This window comes from Neofelis nebulosa, chromosome Y (assembly GCF_028018385.1).
Source record: "Neofelis nebulosa isolate mNeoNeb1 chromosome Y, mNeoNeb1.pri, whole genome shotgun sequence".
In the NCBI taxonomy this organism is placed as follows: domain Eukaryota; kingdom Metazoa; phylum Chordata; class Mammalia; order Carnivora; family Felidae; genus Neofelis; species Neofelis nebulosa.
In genome coordinates, this window is record NC_080801.1 from 7,017,007 (window position 1) to 7,044,901 (window position 27,895).

The window sequence follows — 27,895 nt, forward strand, 5'->3', positions numbered from 1 at the left end:
CCCTCACTAGGGGACCTCCGTTCGGTAAGCAGCCAGAGGCTCCACTTCCTTCCTCGGAGCATGATGGCTGGAGACGAGGTTGGAGTGACTCTGGGGCAGCCGCATCTTTCTCGCCAGGATCTCGCTACCTTGGTAGGGTTTCGCTCTGGGAGGTTGCGGAGAGAACTCAGTACGGGGATGAGTGAACCTCCCAGCACTCGTTTAGTGTCGTGTTTTCGGGACGAAGGATAAAGGCCATGGAGCTGGGCGCGATATGCTGCGCTTGCGCTGCCCTCTGCACTTCTCAAGTCTGCGAGACCAGCGTGCTCGTTTGAAATTGTGTGGACCTAGGACCCTAAGGATTCGGCTGAGAAGTCCTAGTGTTAAATGTTATTAAGATTTTTATCTATGAAGGTGTTAGAGAAGCGTAAATTAAACATTCTAAGGTTTGCATCTTTAAAGGTCTGGGAAGGTGTTTATACACTCATTCCTGCTGACTCCCCAAATTTCGGGCCTGGCCTTTCAGGTCTCCTGCAGAGAGTGGTGATAGTCGTCTCTTTTAACCATAAACTTCTTTTAGGATTTATTAGCCCTATCATTCTGTTTGTGAATACAGTTGTTTTTTTTTTTAATTTTTTTTTTATTTTTTATTTTTTTCAATATATGAAATTTATTGTCAAATTGGTTTCCATACAACGCCCAGTGCTCATCCCAAAAGGTGCCCTCCTGAATACCCATCACCCACCCTCCCCTTGTGAATACAGTTTTTACAGTAAAAGTTTGGTAAGCAGTAGGGAGTTGAATTTATGGTGGCGTGTTGTAGATTAAAAAACGAAATCAAGATCCTGGTTTGTCTTACATGAGTTTAAAATACACCGTTTAATTGCAGGATGTTACCAAATTGACCCCACTCTCACAGGAAGTTATCAGCAGGCAAGCCACAATTAACATAGGTAAGCAAATTGATCGCATAGAATATTACAGTTTTGAAGTCCTGAGGTGGCAGCCCTCTGAAATGGTTTGTAATCTCTTCTTGTAGGGTTAACTGAATTACAAGAGAGTTTAGATATGTAGGGAATGACTTGAGCCATGAGGAAAGCACCTGCTTGGTTTCCTTAATGCAGTGAATGCTCTCTATTCCTGTAAGGAGGTGTTACGTAAAGACATATATTAAAAAAAAAGAGTGTGCTTTAAGGATAAGTATATGCATACAGTATTCATACACCAAAGGGTAAGGAAACCATGAAAATGTTATTAAATGGGATTATTTTAAGAACGGGGAATGTAAGGGGTGCCTGGGTGGCTCAGTTGGTTAAGCGTCCAGCTTCAGCTCAGGTCATGATCTTGCTGTGCTGACAGCTCAGAGCCAGCAGCCTGTTTCAGATTCATTCTCTCTCTCTCTCTCTCTCCCTCCCCCTCTCTCCCCCTCCCTCCCTTCTTTTCTCTCTCTCCCTCTCTCCCCCTCCCCCACTCATGTTCTGTCTCTGAAAAATGAGTAAACCTTAAAAAAAATTTTTAAAAATGGGGCGCCTGGGTGGTTCAGTTGGCTGAGCGTCTGGCTTCAGCTCAGGTCATGATTTCACGTTTGTGAGTTCAAGCCCCGCATCGGGCTCTGTGCTGACAGCTCGGAGCCTGGAGCCTGTTTCGGATTCTGTGTCTCTCTCTCTGCTCCTCCCCTGCTCATGCTCTGTCTCTCAAAATAAATAAATAAACATTAAAAAAATTTTAAAAAACGGGGAATGTAAAAGCCTCGATATATAAGCTATTATTAACTATTTTTCCTAATCAGCACCTTCATAATTTAGAAGTTGGTTAATCTAGTAAACTTTGGATATTTTAAGGTCCCTACAAACAGTAAAACCTAGTATAAGATTCAGCTGTGATGTTACAAAAAGTTATACAACTTTTAAAGTATATTTAATTATTGTAATTAAACAAGAATTGTTTTCTAATTTTCATGAATTACTTTTTTTGTGTGAAAATTTTCATACATGTTTACTTTACTCAAAATACTGGTAAGTTTCTAAGTATACAAAATTTTGTATATTTTTCAGTAACTTTATTTCAAGCAGTTATTTTTTTTCTAGGTCAATAATAACTTGAATGATGATACGGCAGGTAGTTGGAAACTTATTTGGTGTTTCAGAAAAGCTTTTGTGTAGAAGGGATATGTGAAAGGAAAAAATGAATTCATTATTGCTTATATTGACATTTACAATAACTTGGTTTGGTTTTTCTAACTACACTAAAATATTTGGTGTAATTTGATGCATACAAATTAATTTTTTTGTTTTTTGTAGGTACAATTGGTCATGTTGCTCATGGAAAATCTACGGTTGTAAAAGCTATTTCTGGAGTTCATACAGTCAGATTCAAAAATGAATTGGAAAGAAATATTACAATTAAGCTTGGATATGCTAATGCCAAGGTACATAGTAGGTTGTGTAAGTAGAAGCCATTTTACATTAATTGTCAAATATATAGATGCCAAATTTGATCTTTTCATTGAAATTTTTAGATTTATAAACTTGATGATGCAAGTTGTCCTCGGCCAGAATGCTATAGATCCTGTGGAAGTAGTACACCTGATGAGTTTCCTACAGACATTCCTGGGACCAAAGGAAACTTCAGATTAGTCAGGTGATTGTTTTTTGTGGTAAACATGCTTTTTTGTCTTGTGCTAATTGAAATATAGAGATACTAAACAGTGATTTCAACCAAAGCTTGTTGCATATGAATTTTTGTCAAAATGTAGGTAAGAAACTTTGAAGAATATTTTCTAGGTAGGATGTCTATAGTGCATAATAGTTGATTAATAAGTTTTTTTAAGTGTATGTTATATAATAATAAGAGATTGAAGGCTGATTAAACTTAAGCTAAAATATGTATGTGCACATTTTCTGAAGAATTACCACATAAACAATTAAATTGTTATATTTGGTAGTTTCTTTTTTTGGGCTTTTGTTTTCAACTTTGTTTTTTTTTGTGTTTCTCAGAAGAAGACCAATTATTTGTTTTTGACACTTTGAAATGTTTCCATCCAATTTTGGAATGTTGTTGCATGACTTTTTTGCTCATAAGAGGATATTGCCTCCACCAAGTGATGTGTATGGGTAACAGGAGTTAGATCATGAGGACATGAACATACAATTTTTTAAAACAATAACAGTTTAGAGTGCATGGTATACTTTTTGGTTGTTTGTTTGTTTGTTTGTTTTTAAATTCTGCCCCTGTGCATTAGATTTGTAATTCCACATTGTTTTTCAATATGCTAGAGAGCTTTAAGCAAATTTTTTTTTTTTTGGATGATAATTCCCATTCTGATAACAGTTGTGTTATTTTTCCCAAATCAATCTAATTTGCTTCAGATGATTACGATTTTACCTCCTGAAAACTATCAAAAATCTATTTTTTTGTTAAATTTTAGATCTAAAAACTAGAATATTCTAACAGCTTTGCTGTATATATTTTTTTCTTTCTTCATCTTGAAATAATTATGGCCTCATAGGAAGTTGGAAAGGTGTCATAAAGGACCTTTATTCCCTTCACCTATTTTTCCCCACAGTTAGAGTATTACATCAGGCCAAACACCAAAACAAGGAACTGGATGTTAGTAGAAAGTAGGTGTATAGCTCTACCTTCTTTTATCGTGTATCCATTCCTATAACTAGCACTACTTTCCAGATATAGAACTGTCATCACCACAAAGATCACTTTCACTGCATGTTTAAGTTCCCATAATCATTCTCCCTAGAATCCCTAATCCCTGGCAACCACTGATCTGCTACGACCACACATCTGTTACTACTGAGTTTCTTCTCTTGAAATGTGTGTAAATTGAATGTATTCTAAATTGTCTTTTGAAATTTACTCATTTTCACTCAGTATAATGTCTTTGAGGTCCATCCAATTTGTTGAGCATGTCAGTAAAGTAGTTCATTGTTTTGTTTTGTTTTGTTTTTCTCTCATTTTTAGTAATCTTTATTTTTTAAACCTGGTTTAGGCTCACAACAATATTGAACAGAAGGTGTAGAGATTTGTCATATTCCTTCAGTCTTGCACATACATAGACTCCTCTATTTCTAACATCCCCTAACTGAATGTAGGATGTAACATTTGTTACAATCAGTGCACCTAGTATTAACACATCATTATCATACAGCATTATCATCTAGCATCCATAGTTTACCTTAGCGTTCATTCTCAGTGTTGTGCATTCTGTGGATTTCCAAAGGTTTATAAAACATGTTTCTACTATTATGCTGTCAAAGAGTAGTTTCACTGAACTAAAAATAATCCTTAGTATCCCACCTATTAACCCACACTCTACCTTAACCCCCAGCAATTACTGATCTTTCTGTTGTCTCCATAGTTTTGCGCTTTTTTTTGAGAACAGTGTAAAATTGGAATCATACAATATGCAGCCTCTTAAAAAACATTTTTTTAAACATGTATTCATTTTTAAGAGAGATGGAGCATGAGTTGGGGAGGGCAGAGAGAGGGAGACACAGAATCCAAAGCAGGCTCCAGGCTCTAAGTTGCCAGAACAAAACCCAACTCGGAGCTCACGTCCACGAACTGTGAGATCATGACCTGAGCCAAAGTCGGACACTTAACCGACTGAGCCACCCAGGCGCCCCTAGCCTTTTATAATTGTCTTTTAGAATTAATATAGTTTTGCATTTTAAATGTAGGTTTGCTGTCCTTTTTGAGTTAATTTTTTTTAACCTATTTGCCATCTACCTTCCCTCTGATAACCAGAAGTTTGTTCTCGATAGTTGAGTCTCTCTTGGTTTATTTCTTTCTCTTTTATTTTTTTTCTCTTTGGTTGTTTGTTTTGTTTCTTAAATTCCAATATGAGTGAAATTTCTCTCTGACTCACTGTCTTTGCTTAGCATTATATTTTTTGAGTAAATTTCTGTGCCGGGTATAAGATCTCCATCTAGATTCATTTTTTGCATGTGAATGTCCCAATTGTTTGATACCAACTAATTATTGAACAATTATCTTTGCTTGATCGTATTGCCATGGTTCCTTCGTCAAAGGTCAGTTAACTATGAATCTATTTCTGTGGTGTCTCTTATATTTACATATTTCTCTATTTACCTGTATTACACTGTCTTAATCACTATAGTTTGTAGCTCTTTATACTTTAAGTGTTGAAGGGGTGTAGTATATGCAATCTAATTTTGTTATTCTCCTTTAATATTTTGTGGGCTACTTTCAGTCTCTTGCCAAACCTTAGAATTACTTTGTTAATGTACACAAAGTAACTTACTGGGGTTTTTGTTAGTATTGCACTGAATCTTGTAATTGCTTTAGAAAGAGCTTACATCTCATCTTTTGGGTGTTACCATATATGAACTTGGACTGTCTGTCCATTTATTTAGTTCTTTGATTTTGTTCATCAGAATTTTGTAATTTGCTTCCTGGAAATTTTATATATTTTGTTAGATTTTTATCTAAGTATTTTATTTTTAGGGGTGCTAATGTAAGAGGTTTGTGTTTTTAATTTAAAATTCTAGTTTATTGGTGTCATACAGGAAGGTGTTTGACTTTTATTTATTAACCTCAAATTTATAGCCTTCTGTAATTGCTTACTAATTACAGGGGTTTTGGGTACTTTTGGATTTTATACATAGGTGGTCATATACTATGCAAATAAAAATGATTTTATTTTTTCATTCAAAATTTGTGTACCTTTCTTTTGCCTTACTGCATTAGCTAGGACTTCCATTATTATGTTCAAAAGCAGTGGTGAGAGGAACATATTTGCCTTTTCCCAATCTTAGTGAAAAAGCATTGAGTTTCTCACCATTATTTATGATGTTAACTCTGGGGTTTTGTAGGGAATCTTTATTAAGTTGACAAAGATATCCTTTATTTCTAGTTTGGTAAGAGTGTTTTTATTGAAACAATGTTGGATTCTGTTAAATGTTTTTCTGCATCTGTTGATACAATCATGTGATTTTGCTTTTTTTTACAGTGTATTTATTTTGAGTGAGAATACAAGCTGGGTTGAAGGGCAGAGAGGCAAAAATCCCAAGTAGGCTCTCCTTTGTCAGCACAGAGCCTGATGCTGGGCTTGAACCCATAATCTATGGGACCATTACAGCTGAAACTGAGAGATGCTTAACCAACTGAGCCACCCAGGTGCCCCTGAGCATCCAATTCTTGATTTCAGCCAGAGTCATGGGATCAAGCCCTCTGTGGAGTTCCATGCTAAGCGTGGAGACTGCTTAGGTGTCCATCTTTCCCCGCCCCTTCCCACTGCTCACTTTCACACTCTAAGATAAATAACAAAACAAAGAGTCAGCTAGAAAATGAGTAAAAGACATGAAGAGCATAAATGGTAGACAAATAAATGCACTTTTTATTTCTCATTTATATTTCATAAAAATATATTTTTATATTCATTTGGCTTTCAAATCATTCATATTTCCAATATACATTGTATAAAGTCTATATCTTTCTCACTGCGGTGTTTGGATTTGGGAGTTTACCTCAGATTATTTGAGCCTTATTTGTGTACAGCTAATTTTATCTGTTTTGTAATGATATTTAGTCATTTTAATTTCAGCTGGTACTCTAATTTTATTTTATTTTATTTTTAATTTTTTTTTTTTTCAACGTTTTTTATTTATTTTTGGGACAGAGAGAGACAGAGCATGAACGGGGGAGGGGCAGAGAGAGAGGGAGACACAGAATCGGAAACAGGCTCCAGGCTCCGAGCCATCAGCCCAGAGCCTGACGCGGGGCTCGAACTCACGGACCGCGAGATCGTGACCTGGCTGAAGTCGGACGCTTAACTGACTGCGCCACCCAGGCGCCCCATCTAATTTTAAAAGTCTGGAGCATCATGTTATGAAACTGGTTGGCAGCTAGATTACTTTTAAAGTGATATATCCTTAGGAAGTCAATCCATGATTTTCATGTTTAAGAATTAATTGATTTTAAAGCTGATTATTTCTTGATTGTTAGACATGTTTCCTTTGTTGACTGTCCTGGCCATGATATTTTGATGGCTACTATGCTGAATGGTGCAGCAGTAATGGATGCAGCTCTTCTGCTGATAGGTAAGTAATATCAGAATTGGTTTGAGCAGTTCATGTGGGGCCAATACAAAATGGAATATTTAAAGAGTAAGTAGAGCCATACATGGGAGGTAGCAGGTTATCCAAATTAACATCCATGTGTGCCACCTATGATAAAATACTAAAGAAAATGAACCTGATGCTGATATCTTGTGAGAATTCTTATGGTAGTATGTTTCCTTTCCACCCAGAAATCATTACTATGTCAACAGAGCATTGTTCTTACTACTATTTTATTTAGAATTTTTCACATAAAAGTATACAGAGTGGCAAAGGGTGTTTTTTAATATCTTTGGGTTATCCACAGCATATTAACATTATATTGACATTCTGTTGGCTTATAATGGTTTTTTGGGTATAATTCTCATTCAAATGAAATGACATGACGGCCTGCATAGAGGTGTTGGGTTTTTTTTAATGTTTATTTTGTGAAAGCATGCATAAATGGGGGAGGGATAGAGAAAAAGGAACATAGAATTCCAATCAACCTCCATGCTCAGCACAACCCTGATGTGGGGCTCGATTTCACAACCACGAGATCATGACCTGGCTGAAATCAAGACTGAATGGTTAACCAACTGAGCCACCTAGGCATCCCAAGGCCTGCATGTAGGTTTTCAAAGCTAAGGATTTGCTTTCTTCCTTATGTGAACTGTCAAATTTTGTGATTAAAGGCTATGTGGAGTTTTGGTCCAAATGTACAGTTAAAGGGCACTATCTCCACCCAGGACTGCCGTGTGACAGCAGCTGCAAATTTAGAAAGTTCCATAAACCATCCTTAAATTGTTAATTTATTAGACTCAGATCTTACTGAAAACTGTTACACTGAATGGTTATTATGATTTATTACAGGGAAAGAATGAAAATTAAGATGAACCAAAGGTGGAAACAAATAGGGCAGAGTCCAAGAGATTTTTCAACTATTAAACTTCAGTTGTCCTTTCTCTGGAGGCAGAGGTTACTCTCAATATCACTGTGTAACATTAATCATGAAATATTCCACCATATATGAGCTCTGCTGACTTTCAGTGTTGGGAGTTTCCGTAATATAGCCATAAATAACAAATTGCCCTCATGGTTGATTTTAGTCTCCAGATCTGCTAAGACCTCCTGTCCTCAATGCCCAACTCTAAATTAAACGGTTGGTCTCTCTGGCATGTCTACCATCTAAGATTATGAGGTTTGGCACCCTATTCTGAGATTTAGTGTAGTTCACCCTTACCCTGAATAAGACATTCTAATCAGGAATGATAGCTCTTATCTTCAAGAAGCCCAACACAAAGCGAGACCAATTTGGGCTGGGACAAATGCTTTTTTACATAGGGGTACACTTTTGAAGAAGTATGGTACAAGACATTTAATATTACAACTTGGGGAAAGAAATTATTAGGCTGTGTTAAAAATTAGGTACTTCTTTGTAATTCATAGTTGGTTGTTTTTGCAGATCCTGTGTTCCTTTTGTTAACAAATAGTCATAATTGGTATCCATTGCTGTATAGCAAAGTACCTGAAAACCTGATAGCTTAGGAAAACATACATTTATTCAATGTTTCTGTGACTCTCTGGGTAAAGATCTCAAATTTACAGTAATCTCTGTAGGAACTACTGTTACATTAAGACTTGTCAGGGGCTGGAGAGTCCGATTTTAAGTTCACTTACACCTCATTTTCTCCTCCTGTGGGCCTCTCCATAAATTGTCCAGTTGTCCCCCTGAAATTTCACCTGTTTTGAAAGAAGCAAAAAGCTTCCAAGCAGGAAGCCAGAGTCTTTGTGATCTAACTTAAGAACCGGCCTCCCATCACTGTTGCGATATTTTCTCTGTTATTGGAAGGATTCATTAGAGCCATGTGGTATTTAAAGGGAAGAATTTCATAGGGTGCAAATATCAGAGCATGGAGACTAATGAAATTGTGGTTGTCTTCTTCTGTCCTCTTGGATAATTATATTTCATTGACTACACTAAGCAACTTTCCCTCTTGACTATTCTGCAGACTTGGGCCAGAATATCTCAAGACTAGATAGAATCAGAGAGGTATATGTTATGTCTGAATAACGGAATCAGAGGGATATATGTTATGTCTGAATAATAGACTCTGGAAGAAGCCAGATTCGTTTTTTGTTTTTTGTTTTTTTGACATTTGTTTATTTTTGAGACAGAGTGCAAGCAAGGGAGGGACAAAGAGGAAGACACAGAGTCCAAAGTAGGCCCTCTGCTGGAAGCTCAGATCCTCACATGGGGCTCCAACTCATGTACTGTGAGATCATGACCTGAGCCGAAGTTGGAGGCTTAACCAACCTGAGCCATGTGCCCCAGAAGCCAGATTTGTTCACTCCAAGCATTTTTGTCCTTAGGATAAGAGTTTAAATAGCTGGAGCTGGGAGAATCCAGGGAAATTGGTCATGAAGTTTAAATGGACTTACAGAGATACTTGGCAGTGGTATAAGGAATTTGCTTTTAGTAGGCAATACAAAAGTCTCTTTTATTGGATGCTAACGAATTCTTACTACTCATCTTGTGTATTTGTTTTTTAATTCTTCATCATCAATTTAGCTGGTAATGAATCTTGTCCTCAACCTCAGACCTCTGAACATCTGGCAGCCATAGAAATAATGAAACTGAAACATATTTTGATTCTGCAAAATAAAATTGATTTGGTAAAGGAGAGTCAGGCTAAAGAACAGTATGAACAGATACTTGCATTTGTACAAGGTAAGACCGTAATATTTAATAAGTGTATGAGTCATTTTCAGAGGTATTCAACCCAGAAGTCTTAGTATAATTCTAAAAACAGTGAATTGAAGAGTTATAACCCTTATTTCTCTGCCTACAACTTTACACTTTTATTGCTTTTAGCCATCTGACAGAAGTAGTAAAATGTTGAATTTGATGAAATTTGTATATGAGCCAGAAAACAAGTTCTATTCTATAAATGTTACCAATTGATTTAGGGGCATTTTGTTTTGAGAGGTAAACACTTGTTTTTGTCAATGTCATAACTTTTTATCATGATAATAAAAACATGAAACACATCATGAATTTGTTTCATCTTTGCCTAAGGTGCCAGGCGAATCCTCTATTAATAAAATCTTAGCACATGTTCTGCTATCAACACCAGCACCAATCATATGTTTTAAAAAAAACTCTTCCCAGTGATGGTAACATGAATGAAAGCATCTTTTTTTTTTTTTTTTTCCTGTTCTGTTCTCTTTATTCTAACTCTGCTTCCTCTCATTGAGTATCTATTTCCAGAATTGGAACTGATGGTACTTTAATCTTTTTTTTTTAATTTTTTTTCACATTTCTTTACTTTTGAGAGAGAGACAGAGTACAAGTGGCAGAGAGGCAGAGAGAGAAGGAGACACAGAATCCAAAGCAGGCTCCAGGCTCTGAGCTGTCAACACTGAACCCCATGTGGGGCTCGAACTGACAAACCGTGAGATCATGACCTGAGCCGAAGTCAGATGCTTAACCGACTGAGCCCCCCAGGCGCTGCCAGGGCTTTCATCTTTTTAGTGATCCTTTCACAAAAACTATTTTTCTTATTTGGGACAAGACAAGAATATACTTTGGACATACATATTTGGACAATATACTTTGGTTCCTTGTTGTTTTTTTCCTTGTCAGAGGACTGGCTATATTTGCCAGATTATGTAGGTAATTCCCTTATGGAGCATAGTATTTGCTTTCAGAGGTGAAAACAAACAAAATATTATGGATCTTTCTAAACAGAATGATTACTTCTCTTATGTTGTTGACCTTTTGTGTAGAGATGCTGGGATACCTATTTTAGTGATCTTAATTGCTTTCTCAAATGCAAATGTGAGTAACAGTTTCTATAGAACTTTGTCAATTTTGATCTTTGTGGTTTCTCATATAGGTACAGTAGCAGAAGGAGCTCCTATTATTCCAATTTCTGCTCAACTGAAATATAATATTGAAGTTGTCTGTGAGTATATTGTAAAGAAAATTCCAGTACCTCTAAGAGACTTTACTTCAGAACCTCGACTTATTGGTAAGGAGTTAACTTTTTAGCCTTTAACTTTTGACTGTATCTTTTCACATTGTTGATCCACTGTGTTTCAAATACACTCACATTATGAGGTACTAGAACATTATGAGTGTTCTAGGGGTTAGGACTTCAGTGTGAATTAAGTATGGAAAAGTGCGATAGACAAATATTTAGGTGGCTAATTATTAAGGGTGAGGGCAGGCATTTTTTGTCCCAGAAAAGTCATCCTTTCACATAATTATACACATATACTATTATGTTCTCATCAAATAGTTACATTGTACTTCATAGATACAGCATAAAAACATGTCAATTACTGACCTAGTAGATTTCATTTTGCAATATCAGAAACTGCGTTAGGGATTGGAATGACAATATTTCCCTACAAAGTCACCTGTAAGATAGAGATGTCAAGGGGCTGCTCATGTATAAAAGCTAACTTGAGTAAGTATTTCTTCTAATTAAAATAACAGGATAAGCTTTATGGTTTCTTTCCTTTCTTCCCTATCCTCTTTACAGTTATTAGGTCTTTTGATGTCAACAAACCTGGCTGTGAGGTTGATGACCTTAAAGGTGGTGTGGCTGGTGGCAGTATTTTAAAGGGTGTATTAAAGGTAAACTGAATTGCAACCCCTTGCTTCTTAAATGGAAAAATATATATATAGTTGAACAAAATCTGAAACTTAATTTTATAACAATGTACTGTTTTATTTACTGCTTTGTATTTTACATACGTCTGGTGTAATAAAAATAGATTTCTTATATGTAGTTGCCTAATAATAGAGTGGTTATTAACCTTATAACTTTTTTACATTGTTAAATTTTTAATCCTTTTTAAAGAAATGTTTGAAATTATTGTTGCAAGTAGATGCCTTTTCATTTTAGCAGTCTACCAATTTAAGGGTCTATTTTAAATTCTCTCTTCTATGTTTTAGGTGGGCCAAGAGATAGAAGTCAGACCTGGCATTGTTTCCAAAGATAGTGAAGGAAAACTCATGTGCAAACCAATCTTTTCCAAAATTGTATCACTTTTTGCAGAACACAATGATCTTCAGTATGCTGCTCCAGGGGGTCTTATTGGTAAAAATTTTCCTTTTATCCCTAGCTTTTATTACTGGTTAGTCATGTTACTTTTTGTGTATAATGGGTTAAGACTATTTATCTCTAATTCAGTATTTTAATTCAATATGGAAAAGTGAGATAGACAAATATGTCGGTGGCTAAGTTCTTGATTTTAGATTATAATATATTTTATGTGTTTCTTACAAAATATTTTTATGTAGTGGGTTCCCTGGGCTCCTCAGTTGTTAAGTGTCCAGTTGGTGCAAATCATGATCATTGTCCTGAGATCAAACCCTGTGTCACCCTCTGCACTTACTGTGGAGACTGCATGGGATTCTTTCTCTCCCTCTCCATCTGACCCTCTGCTGTGTGTGCACACTCCTGCTCTCTTAAAAAAGAGAGAGGGTGAGAGAGATGAAGGGAGGGAGGGAGGCAGGGAGGGAGAAAGAATTAAAAGTGTATTTTTATATAGAAAGAATAATACATGGTGGTTGTTGTGGGGTAAGCTAAATACTAGCAAAGTTTAATGATTTAGCATTTAAAAACTTCACTAAAGTAAATGCATTTTATTCACACTTTTATTAACTCTTCTATTATTTGTTTGCTTTTTATGTAAATTTTACAGGTGGAAAGTTACCCACAAGTATCACCTGTATCATGAGATCATGTTTGTGCTGAGGTTGACAATGAAAGTTACTATTTTGAAGGAACTGCTAAATTAATACATGGGTATTCTAGTTCCTTACACACTGATTACACATATCCAGGAAAAATCAAAATTTTAGGAGAGATTCTGTTGATAGTTTTCTTTTGTATTAAAGGAAAATTTATGTTTTGGTTTTATGTGTTTTAGCTATATATTTCATAGATCACTTTGAAAATGTCATCTAGGGGAGCCTAGATGACAGTCGGTTAAGCAGCCGACTTCACCTCAGGTCATGATCTCGCGGTCCGTGAGTTCGATTCCCGCGTCTGGCTCTTTGCTGACAGCTCAGAGCCTGGAGCCTGTTTCAGATTCTGTGTCTCCCTCTCTCTGACCCTCCCCCATTCAGGCTCTGTTTCTCTCTGTCTCAAAAATAAATAAACGTTAAAAAAATTAAAAAAAAAAAAGAAAGAAAGAAAATGTCATCTAACTTAATCATAGTACAAGTTTCTGATGAGAAATAATCTAAATATTATTGAGGCTTCCTTGTGCATTTTCAGTTGCATCTTATTGCCTTGCAATAGTTTGTGATTATTGGTCAGTATAAGTTTATTTTTAATTCCAGTATAGTTAACATACAGTGTTACAGTTCAGATATATAGTACAGTGATCAGTAATTTTATACAGAGGCACCTGGCTAGCTCATTTGGTGGAGCATGAGACTCTTGATCTCAGGGTTGTGAGTTCAAGCTCCATGTTGGGTGTAGAGATTAGACAACAATAAAATCTTTTAAAATATAATAAGAATAATAATTCTATACATTACTGAGTCCTCACCATGAAAAGTGTACTCTTGACTCCATCACCTATTTAACCCATCCTCTACGTACCTCCTCTCTGGTAATCATCAGTTTCTTCTCTGTAGTTAAGAATCTGTTTTTTGCTCTTTTTTTTTTTCTTTGCCCATTTGTTTTATTTCTTAAGTTCCCCATATGAGTGAAATCAAAGGCTGTTTGTCCTACTTACTTACTTCACTTAACGAAGACTCTAGATCCATCCATGCTGTTGAAAATGGCAAATTTTCATTCTTTTTTATGGTATACTGTACATATATGTATGGCGCATCTTTTTGCATTTTATAGATGGACATAGGCTGCTTCATATTTTGGTTATTATAAATAATGGTGCAGTAGACATAGCAGCGCATATACCTTTTTGAACCAGTGTTCAAAATTCATATTCTTTGGCTAAATACCCAGTTGTGGAATTAACAGATCATATAGTAGTTGTTAACTTTGTGAGGAAACTTCCTACTGTTTTCCAGAGTGGCTGAACTAGTTTGTAGTCCCACCAACAGTGTAAGAGGATTCCTTATTTTCCACATTCTCACCAATACCTGTTGTTTTGTTTTGTTTTGTTTTGTTTTGTTTTGTTTTGTTTTGTTTTAGCCATTCTGACAAGTGATAACTCATTGTGGTTTTCATTTGCATTTCCCGGATAATGGGTGATGTTAAGCATTTTTTCATGTGTCTGTTGGCCATCTGTAAGTCTTTGAAAAAATATCTGCTCGTGTTTTCTGCCCGTGTTTAACTGGGATATTTGTTTATGGGGATGATGAGCTGTATATGGTCTATATCAGTTCTTTATATATTTTAGATACTAATCTCTTACTGAATATATTATTTGTAAAATATATTCTCCCATTCTGTAGGTTGCTTCTTAGTTTTATTTATCATTTCCTTTATTATTTCAACTTTTTTTTTCCTTCAGTATTCTTTTTGTTTCTCTTCTCTTCCTCTGGGACTTTGTGCATTTGTTGGCATGCTTGATTTTGGTCATGCTGAGACTGTTCATTTTTATTTTTTATTTTTGCTCAGAATGAATAATCTCAATTGACCTATCTTCAAGTTTGCCCATTCTTTTTCCTGTTTCATAATGCTGTTGAGCCACTTTGGTGATGGCTCCTTTCAACTATTAATGCTTTCCAACTCCAGAATGTCACTTGGTTTCTTCATATTGTGTATGTCATCTATTTGAGACATCTTTTTCATACTTTTCTTTCAATTGTTTAGACATAATTTTCTTTAGTCTTTACATATATTTAAAATATGCGGACTTAGTCTTTGTTTAGTAAGCCTAAGATCTCTAGGTCTTCATGAACAGTTGTTTTAAAATTGATGGGGCGCCTGGGTGGCGCAGTCGGTTGGGCGTCCGACTTCAGCCAGGTCACGATCTCACGGTCCGTGAGTTCGAGCCCCGCGTCAGGCTCTGGGCTGATGGCTCGGAGCCTGGAGCCTGTTTCCGATTCTGTGTCTCCCTCTCTCTCTGCCCCTCCCCCATTCATGCTCTGTCTCTCTCTGTCCCAAAAATAAATAAAAAACGTTGAAAAAAAAAAAATTAAAAAAAATAAATAAATAAAATAAAATTGCTTTTGTTCCTATGTAGGGGCCATACTTCTTGCCTTGCCAGTCTGTCTCATGGCTTTTTTTTTTTTTTTTTTTTTTTACTTTTTTAAATAGTTTTTTATTTATTTTTGAGAGAGAAAGAACGCAGGGGTAGGGGCAGAGAGAGTGGGAGAGAGAATCCCAAGCAGGCTCTGTGCTGTCCGTGCCGAAGAGAAATTTGGGAATTGACTTACAAATGGTAATGGGAATATCATGACTTGAGCTGAAGTTGGACAGTCAACCTACTATGCCACCAGGTGCTCAGTATGTCTCATCACTTTCTATTGAGCAACATTTTAAATGATATAATGTGTCACCTCTAGAGAGTAGATTCTCTCCTCTCCTAAGGGTTTCTTCTGCTGCTGTTGTTGTTATTGAAAACAAAGTCATTTGTTAATTTACTGACTTTCTGAGGTAAGTCTATAATGTCTGCTATCTTTGCATGTGCGCCCTTGGAAGTGTGGCTTGGTTGGCTTACTCAGCTAGTAATTGTACAGAAAGAAATTTCCTTAATACCTAGAACCAATAAGTCTCAATCTTTGCTAAAAGTTCTGTTGATGCATGCTTTGAACTCTGAGCTAGGCAATTAACAACTCTGTCTCATCCTTCATTTTCATTATAAGACCAACTAGATGAGAGAGTTTAAAGCATTATCAGATCTTTCCTCTTCATATCTTCTGTTCATTTTTTTTTTAATTGGAGTATATGTTTTTGGGGGTGTTGCGTTATATAAGTTATTTGTATATTTTAGGTACTAATCTCTTGGTGAATGTATTATTTGCAAAATATCTTCTCCCATTCTGTAGGGATGCACAGCCCTACACACACATATTATTCACTGGATTTGTAGGAATATGTCAAACTTTTCAAATCTCCCATGGACACAAAAGCTTTTCCTTCTTTTTTTTTTTTTTTTCCCCTGAATTTATTTATTTTGAGAGCCAGCATGTGCATTTGAGTGGGGAGGGGCAGAGAGAGAGAATCCTAAGCAGGTTCCAATGTCTCAAGGAGACTATGTGGAATGAGATCATGACCTGAGCCCCCAAACCGGGAGTCAGACACTTAACTGATTGAGCCACCCAGGAACCCTAACCTGTTCTTTAAAAAAAATAACCAACCAAACAACTTTTTGGTTAATGTGTTGTTTGCCACCAACTGTTATCCCTTCAGTTACATAAGGAAAAAAAAATTTTTATATTAGGCATCCAGATAATCTTGAAAAGTGGAATCTTCCAGGAAAACATCAAACTAACCAAATGATAGTCCTCAGGGAGTCAGGCTTACCTTTCTAGTTTGTTTAACAAAAATATAGCTTTTATTGTAGCAGAAACTTAAATTTTATAAATACAATGTAAATCTTCGTGTTTTATTGGAAATGCTGTTCACACTTTAACGTACTTTAACTTGGTAAATATTGTAGAGAGAAGGAAAAACTAACTAGATTCAAGACCTATGAAACAAAACTGTCTATAACTCCGTGTCTAAACTTAGAAATGAGGTCTTAAATCGGTTAGTAAATTAAGATTTAATTTGATCTCAACTCTTTTACAACGTGTCTAGAAACTAGAAGCTAGGAAATGTTTCAGCGAATTTGGGAGAAAGTTGTGTGATGTTGAAAATTATTACTTTACTATTTAAGTTTTTAAAAGGAATTGCATGGGGGCGCTTGGGTGGCGCAGTCGGTTAAGCGTCCGACTTCAGCCAGGTCACGATCTCGCGGTCCGTGAGTTCGAGCCCCGCGTCAGGCTCTGGGCTGATGGCTCGGAGCCTGGAGCCTGTTTCCGATTCTGTGTCTCCCTCTCTCTCTGCCCCTCCCCCGTTCATGCTCTGTCTCTCTCTGTCCCAAAAATAAAAATAAAAAACGTTGAAAAAAAAAATTAAAAAAAAAAAAAAAGAATTGCGTGTGATTGGTGTCTAAATTCTGTTCTTATAAAAAAAAAAAAAAAAAGAAAAGAAATAAAAGGAATTGCATGAATTGAAGGGAGAAAGAAAGCTAGCTACTATCCTTGCTACTTTCCAGGACAAATGAGGTTGTTTAACAACTGTCACAGAGATGATGAGTTATGGTTGGCCTAGGACAAGTTAAAATGTCATTTAGTTTTTACTGTTCTTACTGATATTCAAATGTTCTTTTCTTTTTTTTAATATTATTTTTTGTTTTAAATATGTTTTATTTATCTGAGAGACAGAGAGATCAAACTACTAGCACGGGAGGGACAGAGAAAGAGGGAGACACAGAATCTGAAGCAGGCTCCAGGCTCTGAGCTGTCCACGCAGAGCATGTTGCAAGGCTAAAACACACGGACCCTGAGATCATGACCTTAGCCAAGATCAAACGCTTAATTGACTGGGCCACCCAGGTGCTCCTGAAATTCAACGTTATTTCTTCAGGAAATGGCTCCACAAAATGTGTCAGGCCTTTGGTTATATTCCACAACTTTAAAAGTGATTCTGACTTTTTTGTCAATTCTTCATCGTGTGTATGGAAAAGAGCCTGGAAGGCCTTTACCACATCATTTTACTGACACTTTTTACTTGTTATACTTTATTATATGTGTATAATAATAAAAGCTCACTGTATATGACTGGATATTTTTTTTTTTTTTTTGATGAACAAGGAAATTCTGGGAATGTTTTTGTGTAACTTTTTATTGTACTTATTATATACAAACATACAAGAATGGTGTAATGACAATCCTGTATACCTGCCAACCAACATTAACAATTGCCCGTTTTATTTGTGCAAATCAGTCATTATGAACTTTGTAATTTATCAATTTTAAGATCGACTATCTTATTAAATGAAATTTGTTTTCTGTTAAGCAGTTATTCCTTTAGAATTTAAATCAATCTTTTTATTCTTAAATTTTCATCAAGGCCAATGTTCTTGTGTTTTTAGACAAATCAGGGATTTGCTTGAAGGGGAATTGTACTACCAGATTTTGATTATGTAGCTATAATATGGTATGAATATACTATAATTTAGTTAAATTGTATAGAATACATGTATTGCTTTGACTAACTTTAAGTTTCTAAACATTTTAAGAAATAGAAAGTTGGAATGTGTGATATACATATCTTATTTCACATTAGGAGTTGGAACAAAAATTGACCCCACTTTGTGCCGGGCTGACAGAATGGTAGGACAGGTGCTTGGTGCAGTTGGAGCTTTACCGGAGATCTTCACAGAATTGGAAATCTCCTATTTCCTACTAAGACGACTTCTAGGTGTACGCACAGAAGGAGACAAAAAAGCAGCAAAGGTATATCCTTTTTGTATTTCAGAAACACAAAGAATGGGATGTTTCAACCATTTCCATTTTCCTCTTTTTTATTTTTATTTTTTTGGAAGAATTTTTTTTTCTTACACAACTTTTCTTTAATATTTATTTATTTTTGGGAGAGAGACAGAGCCAGAGTGGGAGCAGGGGAAGGGGCAGAGAGGGAGGAAGGCACAGAATCCAAAGCAGGCTCTGGGCTCCAAGCTGTCAACACAGACCATCATGCAGGGCCCCAGTCTGTGAACCATGAGATCATGACCTGAGCCTAAGTTGGACACTCAACCGACTGAGCCACCCAAGTGCCCCACTTTTTTAAGTTTTGTTTGTTTTAAGAGCAAGAGAGATAGAACCAGCAAGGGTGGGGCAGAAAGAGGGGAAGAAAGAGACTCCCAAGCAGGCTCCACACCAGCCACACAACCCTTTGTGGGGCTTGAAACCACAAACTGTGAGGTTATGACCTGAGCCAAAACCAAAAGGTGTACATGTAACTGGCTGAGCCACTCAGGCACCCCAATTTCCCTTTTTTATATTAAAATGGAATTAGTGGTGTCTGGGTGGCTTAGTTTATTAAATGTCTGATGCTTGATTTCAGCTCAGGACATTGAGTGCCGTGTCAGATTCAGCGCAGAGCCTCCTGGGATTCGCTCTCCCTCTCTCCCTGCCCCTTGCTCCTTGCCCATGCTCTTTCTCTTAAAATAAGTAAATAAAAGTAAATTAAAAAACAAAATATATTTTTAAAAAGTATAAGATAGAATTACAAAAAGTTGACTAATTCGAAATTTTCTATATAGCAACCAGTCATAAGTCAAGTTACAGGTTTTTTTTTTTAAAGTGTGTTTGTGTCACAAATTTTAAAGACTGACTTCCTGGTATACATGTGACTTTAAAAAAATTTTTTTGATGAGATTTGGGTGACAGTGATAAAGTATAAATGTATAATCTTTTTGTAGATAGAGCACTTTGGTGATAATCATCAGTAGCAAAAGAGCAATATAGAGTTCTATATTAACTTTTACTGGATTTTTTTATAGTAGCAGAAATATTTTCTGTACCCCATTATGACTGTTACATTTTAAATTACATTTTAAATTCCAGTTTTACTTTAGATCTTACTAGTGGTTGACCAGATGCTTAAAATTTTACCTTATGTATATGCAATGTTAAGTTGGATACAGTATTTCCATTATAGTAGTCAAAATTCTGTATAAACATAGTCATAAAGTGCTTTTCATATTAGAACAATTATGATCATTAAAAAAATAAAGATGGTTTCCAGCATGGGTCATGTGTTTATAAAATTTGTTTGTTATTTTGGGGAGAGTTTCTCTAATAATGATACTTGTTTTTATTGTTTGACTTTAATGAAATAATGAAGACCTTAAAAACAATTATCTGAACTTGAGCATTAGGCTGTAAGTATGGACAAGAGCAGTAAGCAGTACAGAGGCTAGTAATTATTAATTACTAGAAGTATAACACCTACAAGTTATGTAGTAGGTGTTACCCAATTTTACAGGAGCCAGATAGTTACAATACGTAGTTTAGTTTGCATTTTAATGGAGTTAGACCTCCCAAGCCCAGCTATTATATTATTCTTGTCTTGCTGCCTCTTTCAAGAAATTGTGTATACCATCTCTAACACAAGTCTCTTCAGAATTTTAAGAGTTTCATCTATGTTATATTTAGTAGCTTATTTTAATCGTAGACCATATGTATGTTCATTTAGTGCTAAATAAATCTTTTGTTTTGATACTTGTAGGATATATAGACTTCAAATCTCATTAAATGTAATTTGTACAGAATTTTTTTTATAGTTTATTTTTTTCCAACAGTATGTGCTAAATTTTCACTTTGAGAAAACATTTTACTAATATAATGGTTTGTTTTTTTTCTTATTTCCCTAGGTGCAAAAGCTCTCTAAGAATGAAGTGCTTATGGTGAACATAGGGTCCCTGTCAACAGGAGGAAGAGTTAGTGCAGTCAAGGCTGATTTGGGTAAAATAGTTCTCACTAATCCTGTGTGCACAGAAGTAGGGGAAAAAATTGCCCTTAGCCGAAGAGTTGAGAAACATTGGCGGTAAGTTTGTCAGCTTTGCCATTGTTTTAATCAAGAAATATAGGAAGAGCCCCTAGCTGACTCAGTCTCAGAAAAGCATGTGACTCTTAATCTCAGGTTTGTGGGTTCAAGTCCCACATTGAGTGTAGAGATTACAAAAGAAAAGTAAACTTAAAAACAGCCTATTTTCTTGTGGTTTATTCATTTTTGACACTGTACATACACAATTATGGACACTTCTCCTTTTTTAAAACTTTTAGAAAAATTTTAATTGCAATATAGTTAATATGCAGTGTAATCGTTTCAAGTGTACAGAATAGTGATTCAACACTTCCATACATATCTGGTCCTCATAAGTGCCCTACTTAATCTCCATCCCTACCCATTCACTCTTCTCCCCATCCACCTCCCATCTGCATCTGTTTGGTCTCTAGAGTTAAGAGTCTGTTTCTTGATTTGCCTCTCCTTTGTTTTGTTTCTTAAATACCACGTATGAGTGAAATCATACGGTATTTATCTTTCTCTGACTGACTTATTTCACTTAGCATTATACTCACTAGCTCCTTTCATATCCTTGCAGATGGCAAGATTTCATTACTTTTGATGGCTGAATAATATTTCATTATGTATATATATATATACCACTTTTGTTTGTTTGTTTGTTTGTTTGTTTTGTTTAAAGAGAGAGAGTAGGAGCGGAGAGGGAGAAAGATACAAAAAAGAATCCTAAACAGGCTCCACACTCAACATGGAGCCTGGTGCGGGGCTGCATCCCATGACCCAGTGACCATGAACTGAGCTGAAATTAAGAGTCAGATGCTCAACCAACTGAGCATCTCATGCACTTCTATACCATTTCTTCTTTAACCATTAATAAGTCAGTGGACATTTTCTTTGATTCCATAATTTGGCTATTGTAAATAATGTTGCTATAAACATAGGGGTGCATATATCGCTTTGAATTAGTACTTTTGCATTCTTTTGGTAAATTTCTAGTAGTGCAGTTGCTGGATCATAGGGTAGTTCTGTTCTTAGTTTTTGAGGAACCTCCACACTTGTTTTCCAGAGTGGCTGTACCAGTTTGCATTCCCACCAACAGTGCAAGAGGATTTCTTTTTCTCCACATCCTCATCAACACTTGTTTCTTCCTTTTCCTTGAATTCAGTGGTTTTCGCGGCTTTAATTGTCAGCTATGTATTTATATAACTGAAATCTGTATTTCCAATCCTAATTTGTAAACCTGTAGTTCAGTTTTTTACTTCATATACTGCAACTGGCTGACTTTCCTTTATCTCAGACACGTGTACAAAATCAAACAATTCAGAATCTTTTGACTTTTTATCTGTGTACTGTATTCTTACACACACACACAACTTAGTTTTGTGTTTTGTCTTTTAAACCTCTGATTATTTTGCATAGTCTGTACCTCTTACTATTTCAGTATGTATAAGAGTAATGTTAGTGTATTCAACCACTTCTAGAATTTTAACATTGACAAAAATACTAAAATCTGCATTTCAGATAGTAATTTTATCTTCAACCCTAGGATCGCTTCAACCCTAGGATCACACATTTCACTTCCCTTTTGTTTCTACAAATCTTTTTTATAGGGAGCTTTCTTAGCCTTTCTTTATCTTAAAATGAATTGACATTTAAACAATACAATGTTTGTTTAATTAATTCTCATGTTAAATTTCTTATGTTAAATAAGAATTTAACATAATTAATTTAATTTCTCATGTTAAAATTGAAGTTATGTGTTCAAGGCCAGACAGTGGTATGTCCTTATTAGGAATCACAGGCTGAGAGCATACAAAATCTGAATACATCTACTTCATGAGGCTAATTTTGTTCATCCTAATAAGTTGTCTATAACAAACCTCTTTTTACACTTGCAACTCATAAACTATCTATAGGGAGAACATTGGACTCTGCAAATGGCATATTCCTCCTCAAACACTTTCTGTTGGTTATTCCTTATTATTATTTTTTTAATTAAGTAATCTCCGTGCCTAAGATGGGCCTTGAATTTATAATCCCAAAATCAAGAAATCACATACTCTACTGACTGAGCCAACCAAGATTGACCTTGACTCTAGAAATAGCCAAATCATGTTTTCTTTAACTCTCTCACTTCTTTACATTTATCACTCCGAATTCCCTATTTCTTATTTATTTATATATGTCTGTCTATTTGTGTGACTCAAAGGTGACTCAGAAATATTTACTCAGTGAATTATGATCCATTACTGTTTGTTTTTATGTTGATGCTCATCACCCACAATAGCCAATAGAAGTCTCTTCAGTTTATTCTTAGGTTCTTTTGAAATGACCCCAGAGCACGTTCTTACTCTGATATAAATTGTGTGACCTCAGCTTTTTCTCTACCTTTGCCTAGACTCAACCATTTATGTCTTTGTGTTCAGAAACAAAGATTTACATGTGCTCATTGTTCCCAGTCTTCTAAGTCTATACATTTGTGACACCTGGTTGTCCTTTTTGCTTCTCCTCAGATTATTTACTGAATCTATCCCTTCCATCCTGGATGTAGCCCATTTTACACTGAAGCTGTTGAAAGCTTCCTGGCTTGTGCTTTCTTTTTTCTGTGACTTTATTTTTTTTTAGTTTTTTTAAATGTTTTATTTTTTTTTGAGAGAGAGAGAGAGAGGCGGGGGCAGGGGCGGGGGGAAGAATATGAGCAGGGAGGGGGATAGAGAGAGAGGGAGACACAGAATCCAAAGAAGGCTCCAGGCTCTGAGCTGTCAGCACAGAGCCTGAGGCGGGGCTCGAACCCACGAACCTTGAGATAATGACCTAAGCTGAAGTTGATGCTTAACCAACTGAGCCACCAGGTGCCCCTGTTTTCTGGGATTTTAATGCTTGGCCAAATATAATCTCCAAACATTTCATCATACTATTCTCAAAAATTTCTGGTCATTCCTCACATTTCTTAATACTAAAGTCTTTTGTACAAGCTTGTTTCAATCTGTATGATTTTTTTTCTTTGCTTCTTCCATGTAAACCCTCATAACCATACTTCTACTTTTTCTCAATGCCCTCATAATTATGAGTTGCCTTTGGTTTTCTGTTCTTTTCTCACTGTCTTTGTCATAGATTCATCTTTGATGCCCTATACCCCATGCTGATTTTACCATTTATCATCTATAAAATATTTCTAGCTTACTACTAATATTAAGAAGTCTTGGGGCGCCTGGGTGGCGCAGTCGGTTAAGCGTCCGACTTCAGCCAGGTCACGATCTCGCGGTCCGTGAGTTCGAGCCCCGCGTCAGGCTCTGGGCTGATGGCTCGGAGCCTGGAGCCTGTTTCCGATTCTGTGTCTCCCTCTCTCTCTGCCCCTCCCCGTTCATGCTCTGTCTCTCTCTGTCCCAAAAATAAATTTAAAAATGTTGGAAAAAAAAAAAAATTAAAAAAAAAAAAAAGTTTTATTACCTTGTAAGTAATTAATCCTGTTTGTGATGATTTATGCTCATTTAATTTTAGCATTTCCTCTATTAGGAGTATTATTTCCATGGTATTTAAATAAGTATAAATAATACAAATTGTTAGAGACCTTCATATGGAGCATCTCATTTAGTAGAATGATACATTTCCTGAATTCCAGCAAGTTTTTATAAAAACAAGAATCTTTTTAGTCTGTCCACTACATTATTATAAGAGAACTCTATCCAAATGAAATTTATTTCTTAAAAGAAATAAGTAAACATCTGAATTGTCCCCTTAACATTCCTTTTAACTACTAAAATACACATACTACTAACCATCTTAACTAAATTTTTTTTAAGTTTTTATTTTTAAGTAACCACTCCACCTAATATGGGCTTGAGCCCACAACTCCAAAATTGAGAAATGACGTGCTCCACTGACTGAGCCAGTCAGGTTCCCCTATCTTAACTAAATTTTAAATGTACTGCTTTTGGTATTTAGTACATTCACAATGTTATGCAGCCATCACTATCACCCACACTGAGAACTCTTCATTTGCAAAACTGAATCTGTGTATCCATGAAACAATGTCTCTAGTCCCTCATCCAGTGCTGAAAACCCTGGGTAATTTTTCATAGAGTCATTTCCAGAGTTCATGCATTGGTGTACTATATATCAAAATTTTCTTCGTGTTTAAGTTATATAACATTTTGTTTATCCACTTATCCATGAATGAACACTTGTATTGCTTCCACTTTTTGGCTGTTGTGCTTGATGTTATGAACATGGGGCACAAATATCTATATTTGTGTCCCTACTCTTTAACTCTTTTTTGGGTATATGCCCCAAAGTGGGTTGCTGGATCATAGCATGATTCTGTTTTCAGTTTATGAAGCACCCCACACATACCATTTATCATAGCAACTCTACAGAATTATAGTATATTTTGTTTTTCATTTCTTTCAAGGTATTTCCTGATTTCTCTTGTGTTATCTTCCTTGCTCCATTGGTTGTTAAAATGTTCATTGTTTAATTTCCGTATATTTGTAGATTTTCCTATTTTCCTTCTACTACTAATTACTAGTTTAATTCCATTGCATTTAGAAATGGAATTTCAGATAATAAATTGAAACTTATTTTTCAGACTTTTAAATGTAGTAAGTTCTGGTAACCTAACATATGGTCTGAACTGGAGAATGTTCTGTTGGAACTTGGCAAAAGGGATATACTGCTGGTGATGGTTGTATGTTCTTTTTTAAAGATATAGGGAAACATAAAAATGATCCATTCGAAAGAGCGAAATCTCTAGAAACCATCCCAAAGAAGCACAAGCTATGGACTTGAGAAACACTTTAAAAAAACTGTCTTAAATAAATAAGTACAGAGTACTAAATGAGAGCACAACAACCTGAAGGAAAACAGGGAAAATGATAATATAAACAAAATGGGAGTTACAAAGAGACTCTTTTAAAAACTAAACTGGAGCTGAAAAATACAAGGACAGTTTAAAACCTCCTGAGGAAAAAAGCAGATGGGAGCAAAATCCTGTTTCTCATTTCCCTGTTCTTTATGTGCCTTGTGATCTTTATTAGTTGTTTGTTTGTTTTTTTAATTGGACATTTGAACAAAAAGCTACCTCTCCCCAATTGACTTCATGTAGGAAAAGACCTTCTCTAATCAACCCATTATCAAGGTTTAATGTTCTTTTGAGTCATCTTTCCTAGAGCTGTGTATGTTCTTTCACTCAATTCTCCAATATGCACAGCCACTTGTAATGTCGTAAGTTTTCTGAATCTCATCTTTTAATTTTTTGAGCTTAATTTACTATATCCTCTTAGTGTCTTTCTTCCAGGCATTCTGTAGTCCTTTGAGGTTTTCACTCATTGTGGTCCCAAACCACAGCTTTAAGGAATCCCTATCCTGACATGCAGCTGTGCCACAATTGTCTTAGCACTCTGAGACAGGATAAAGACTAATGCCTTGAGCAGCCAACAGACAAGTAGAATTTTGAAAATAAGGTCTGCTCTTCTCCTTCGAGCCCAGAACATTTGATTGGCTTCTTCTCATGTCTGCCACAGTGGATAAGAACATTGGCATCAGATTTTCTTCATTTTGAGTTTCCTCTTCTTGGTTGGTATTTGCTTAGTTGCTGTAGATCCACAGTAGATTATTTCCTTGGTGTTTCTGTGGGAATATAAAAGCCACCTCAAGGGGCGCCTGGGTGGCGCAGTCGGTTAAGCGTCCGACTTCAGCCGGGTCACGATCTCGCGGTCCGTGAGTTCGAGCCCCGCGTCAGGCTCTGGGCTGATGGCTCGGAGCCTGGAGCCTGTTTCCGATTCTGTGTCTCCCTCTCTCTCTGACCCTCCCCCGTTCATGCTCTGTCTCTCTCTGTCCCAAAAATAAAAATAAAAAACGTTGAAAAAAAAATTAAAAAAAAAATAAAAGCCACCTCAAGTCCTCCATATTGACAAGTTTTCTCCTTCACGTACGTTCTTTAGAATTGTAGTTTTTATTTATATTTTGGGTGGGTTTTGTTCTAAAAGCTATCGTTGAGATACCAATTCAAGCTAGTTATTGACTAGACCAGACTTTGGTTACTGATGTCTTGTGGCATCTGGCTGGCTCAGTTGGTCGGGCATGGAACTCTTGATCTCAGGATTATGGGTTGAAGCTCACACTGCTTTTAGAGATTACCTTGTGTGGGGTGGGCGGGAGGGGGGAAGTAATCTATTTATGGACTATATGTTCTAGTTCTTTACTTATTTTATTTCCCTTTACCTATTTCCTTTCACTTATTTACCTTTAAGACACTAATGTTTTGACGTTTTGGGAAAATGACATTTTCTCAAGTAGAAAGGGACTGACAGTTCTTTTTTAATTAGGTTGATACATTTTATCTAGTGGCACCATTCCCTTCAGGGATGTGAAGTGCTCTTACTTGTGGATTCTTAATGGGCAGGAATAATTTTTTAGAGAAAGGTAGGCATATGTATAGTAGCAACTTCTTGTTCCCTTTTCTTTGGTCATTCATGCTAGCCAAACCCATGTATAAGTCTCTAGGAATTTAAGGAGATAATATAGCATTTTCTTTGTAGAGGAACACATTATGGACACAGGTTTGAATTTAGAGGATAATGAAAATCAGTTATTTTTGTGATGATGCTGATGAGATGAATTTAAAATTTGTGATTTCTTGGAGCACCTGAGTGGCTCAGTTGGTTGAATGTCTGGCTTCAGTTCAAGTCACAATCTCATGGTTTGTGGTTTCAAGCACTGCATGGGGCTCTTTGCTGACAGCTCAGAACCTGGAGCCTGCTTTGGATTCTGTCTTCCTCTCTCTACCCCTCCTTTGCTCAAGCTTTCTCTCTCTCTCTCTCTCTCTGTCTCTCTCTCTCTCTCTCTGTCTCAAGTAGGTAAACATTAAAATAAATAAAATTCATGATTTATTTTCTTTTCATTTTGCAGTTTAATTGGTTGGGGTCAAATAAGAAGAGGAGTAACCATTAAGCCAACAGTTGAAGATGACTGAACAATACTGGTTAAATAATACACATGGATAGAGTTGTAATTTCTCTTAACAGCCTGGGGATATAATTTCAAAGTGATGTTGGTGAATATATTCCAAAATTCATTACTTTATTAGAAGCTGTAAGTTTATTCTCATCTTGTGATGAAGGTTTAACTTCTAAATAATAGAGTCTACAATAGATGTCAAAATTGTTATACTGCTGGATTTAATACATTTTAGCAGAAACTGAGTGTTGCTAAACAGTGTCAGATTTATACATCAATTCATGTTTGAAATGAAACAGCTACTAAAACCAAACTTTGCTAAAGAATACTTATCACTGAACCTGTTTAAAATAAAGTTTTTTCTTCTTA

At 36.0% G+C, this 27,895-nt stretch overlaps 1 protein-coding gene across 1 annotated transcript; it reads left to right on the forward strand.

Annotated features, from left to right (window-relative positions):
• Positions 1-27,895, forward strand: LOC131503526 (eukaryotic translation initiation factor 2 subunit 3). Its single transcript, XM_058714970.1, has 12 exons — positions 1-132; positions 869-932; positions 2,280-2,407; positions 2,498-2,619; positions 6,961-7,055; positions 9,625-9,783; positions 10,952-11,086; positions 11,603-11,697; positions 12,019-12,163; positions 18,326-18,495; positions 20,418-20,590; positions 27,479-27,895. Exons 1-12 carry the CDS (start codon positions 61-63, stop codon positions 27,540-27,542), a joined length of 1,422 nt encoding a protein of 473 aa, XP_058570953.1. The 5' UTR covers positions 1-60; the 3' UTR covers positions 27,543-27,895.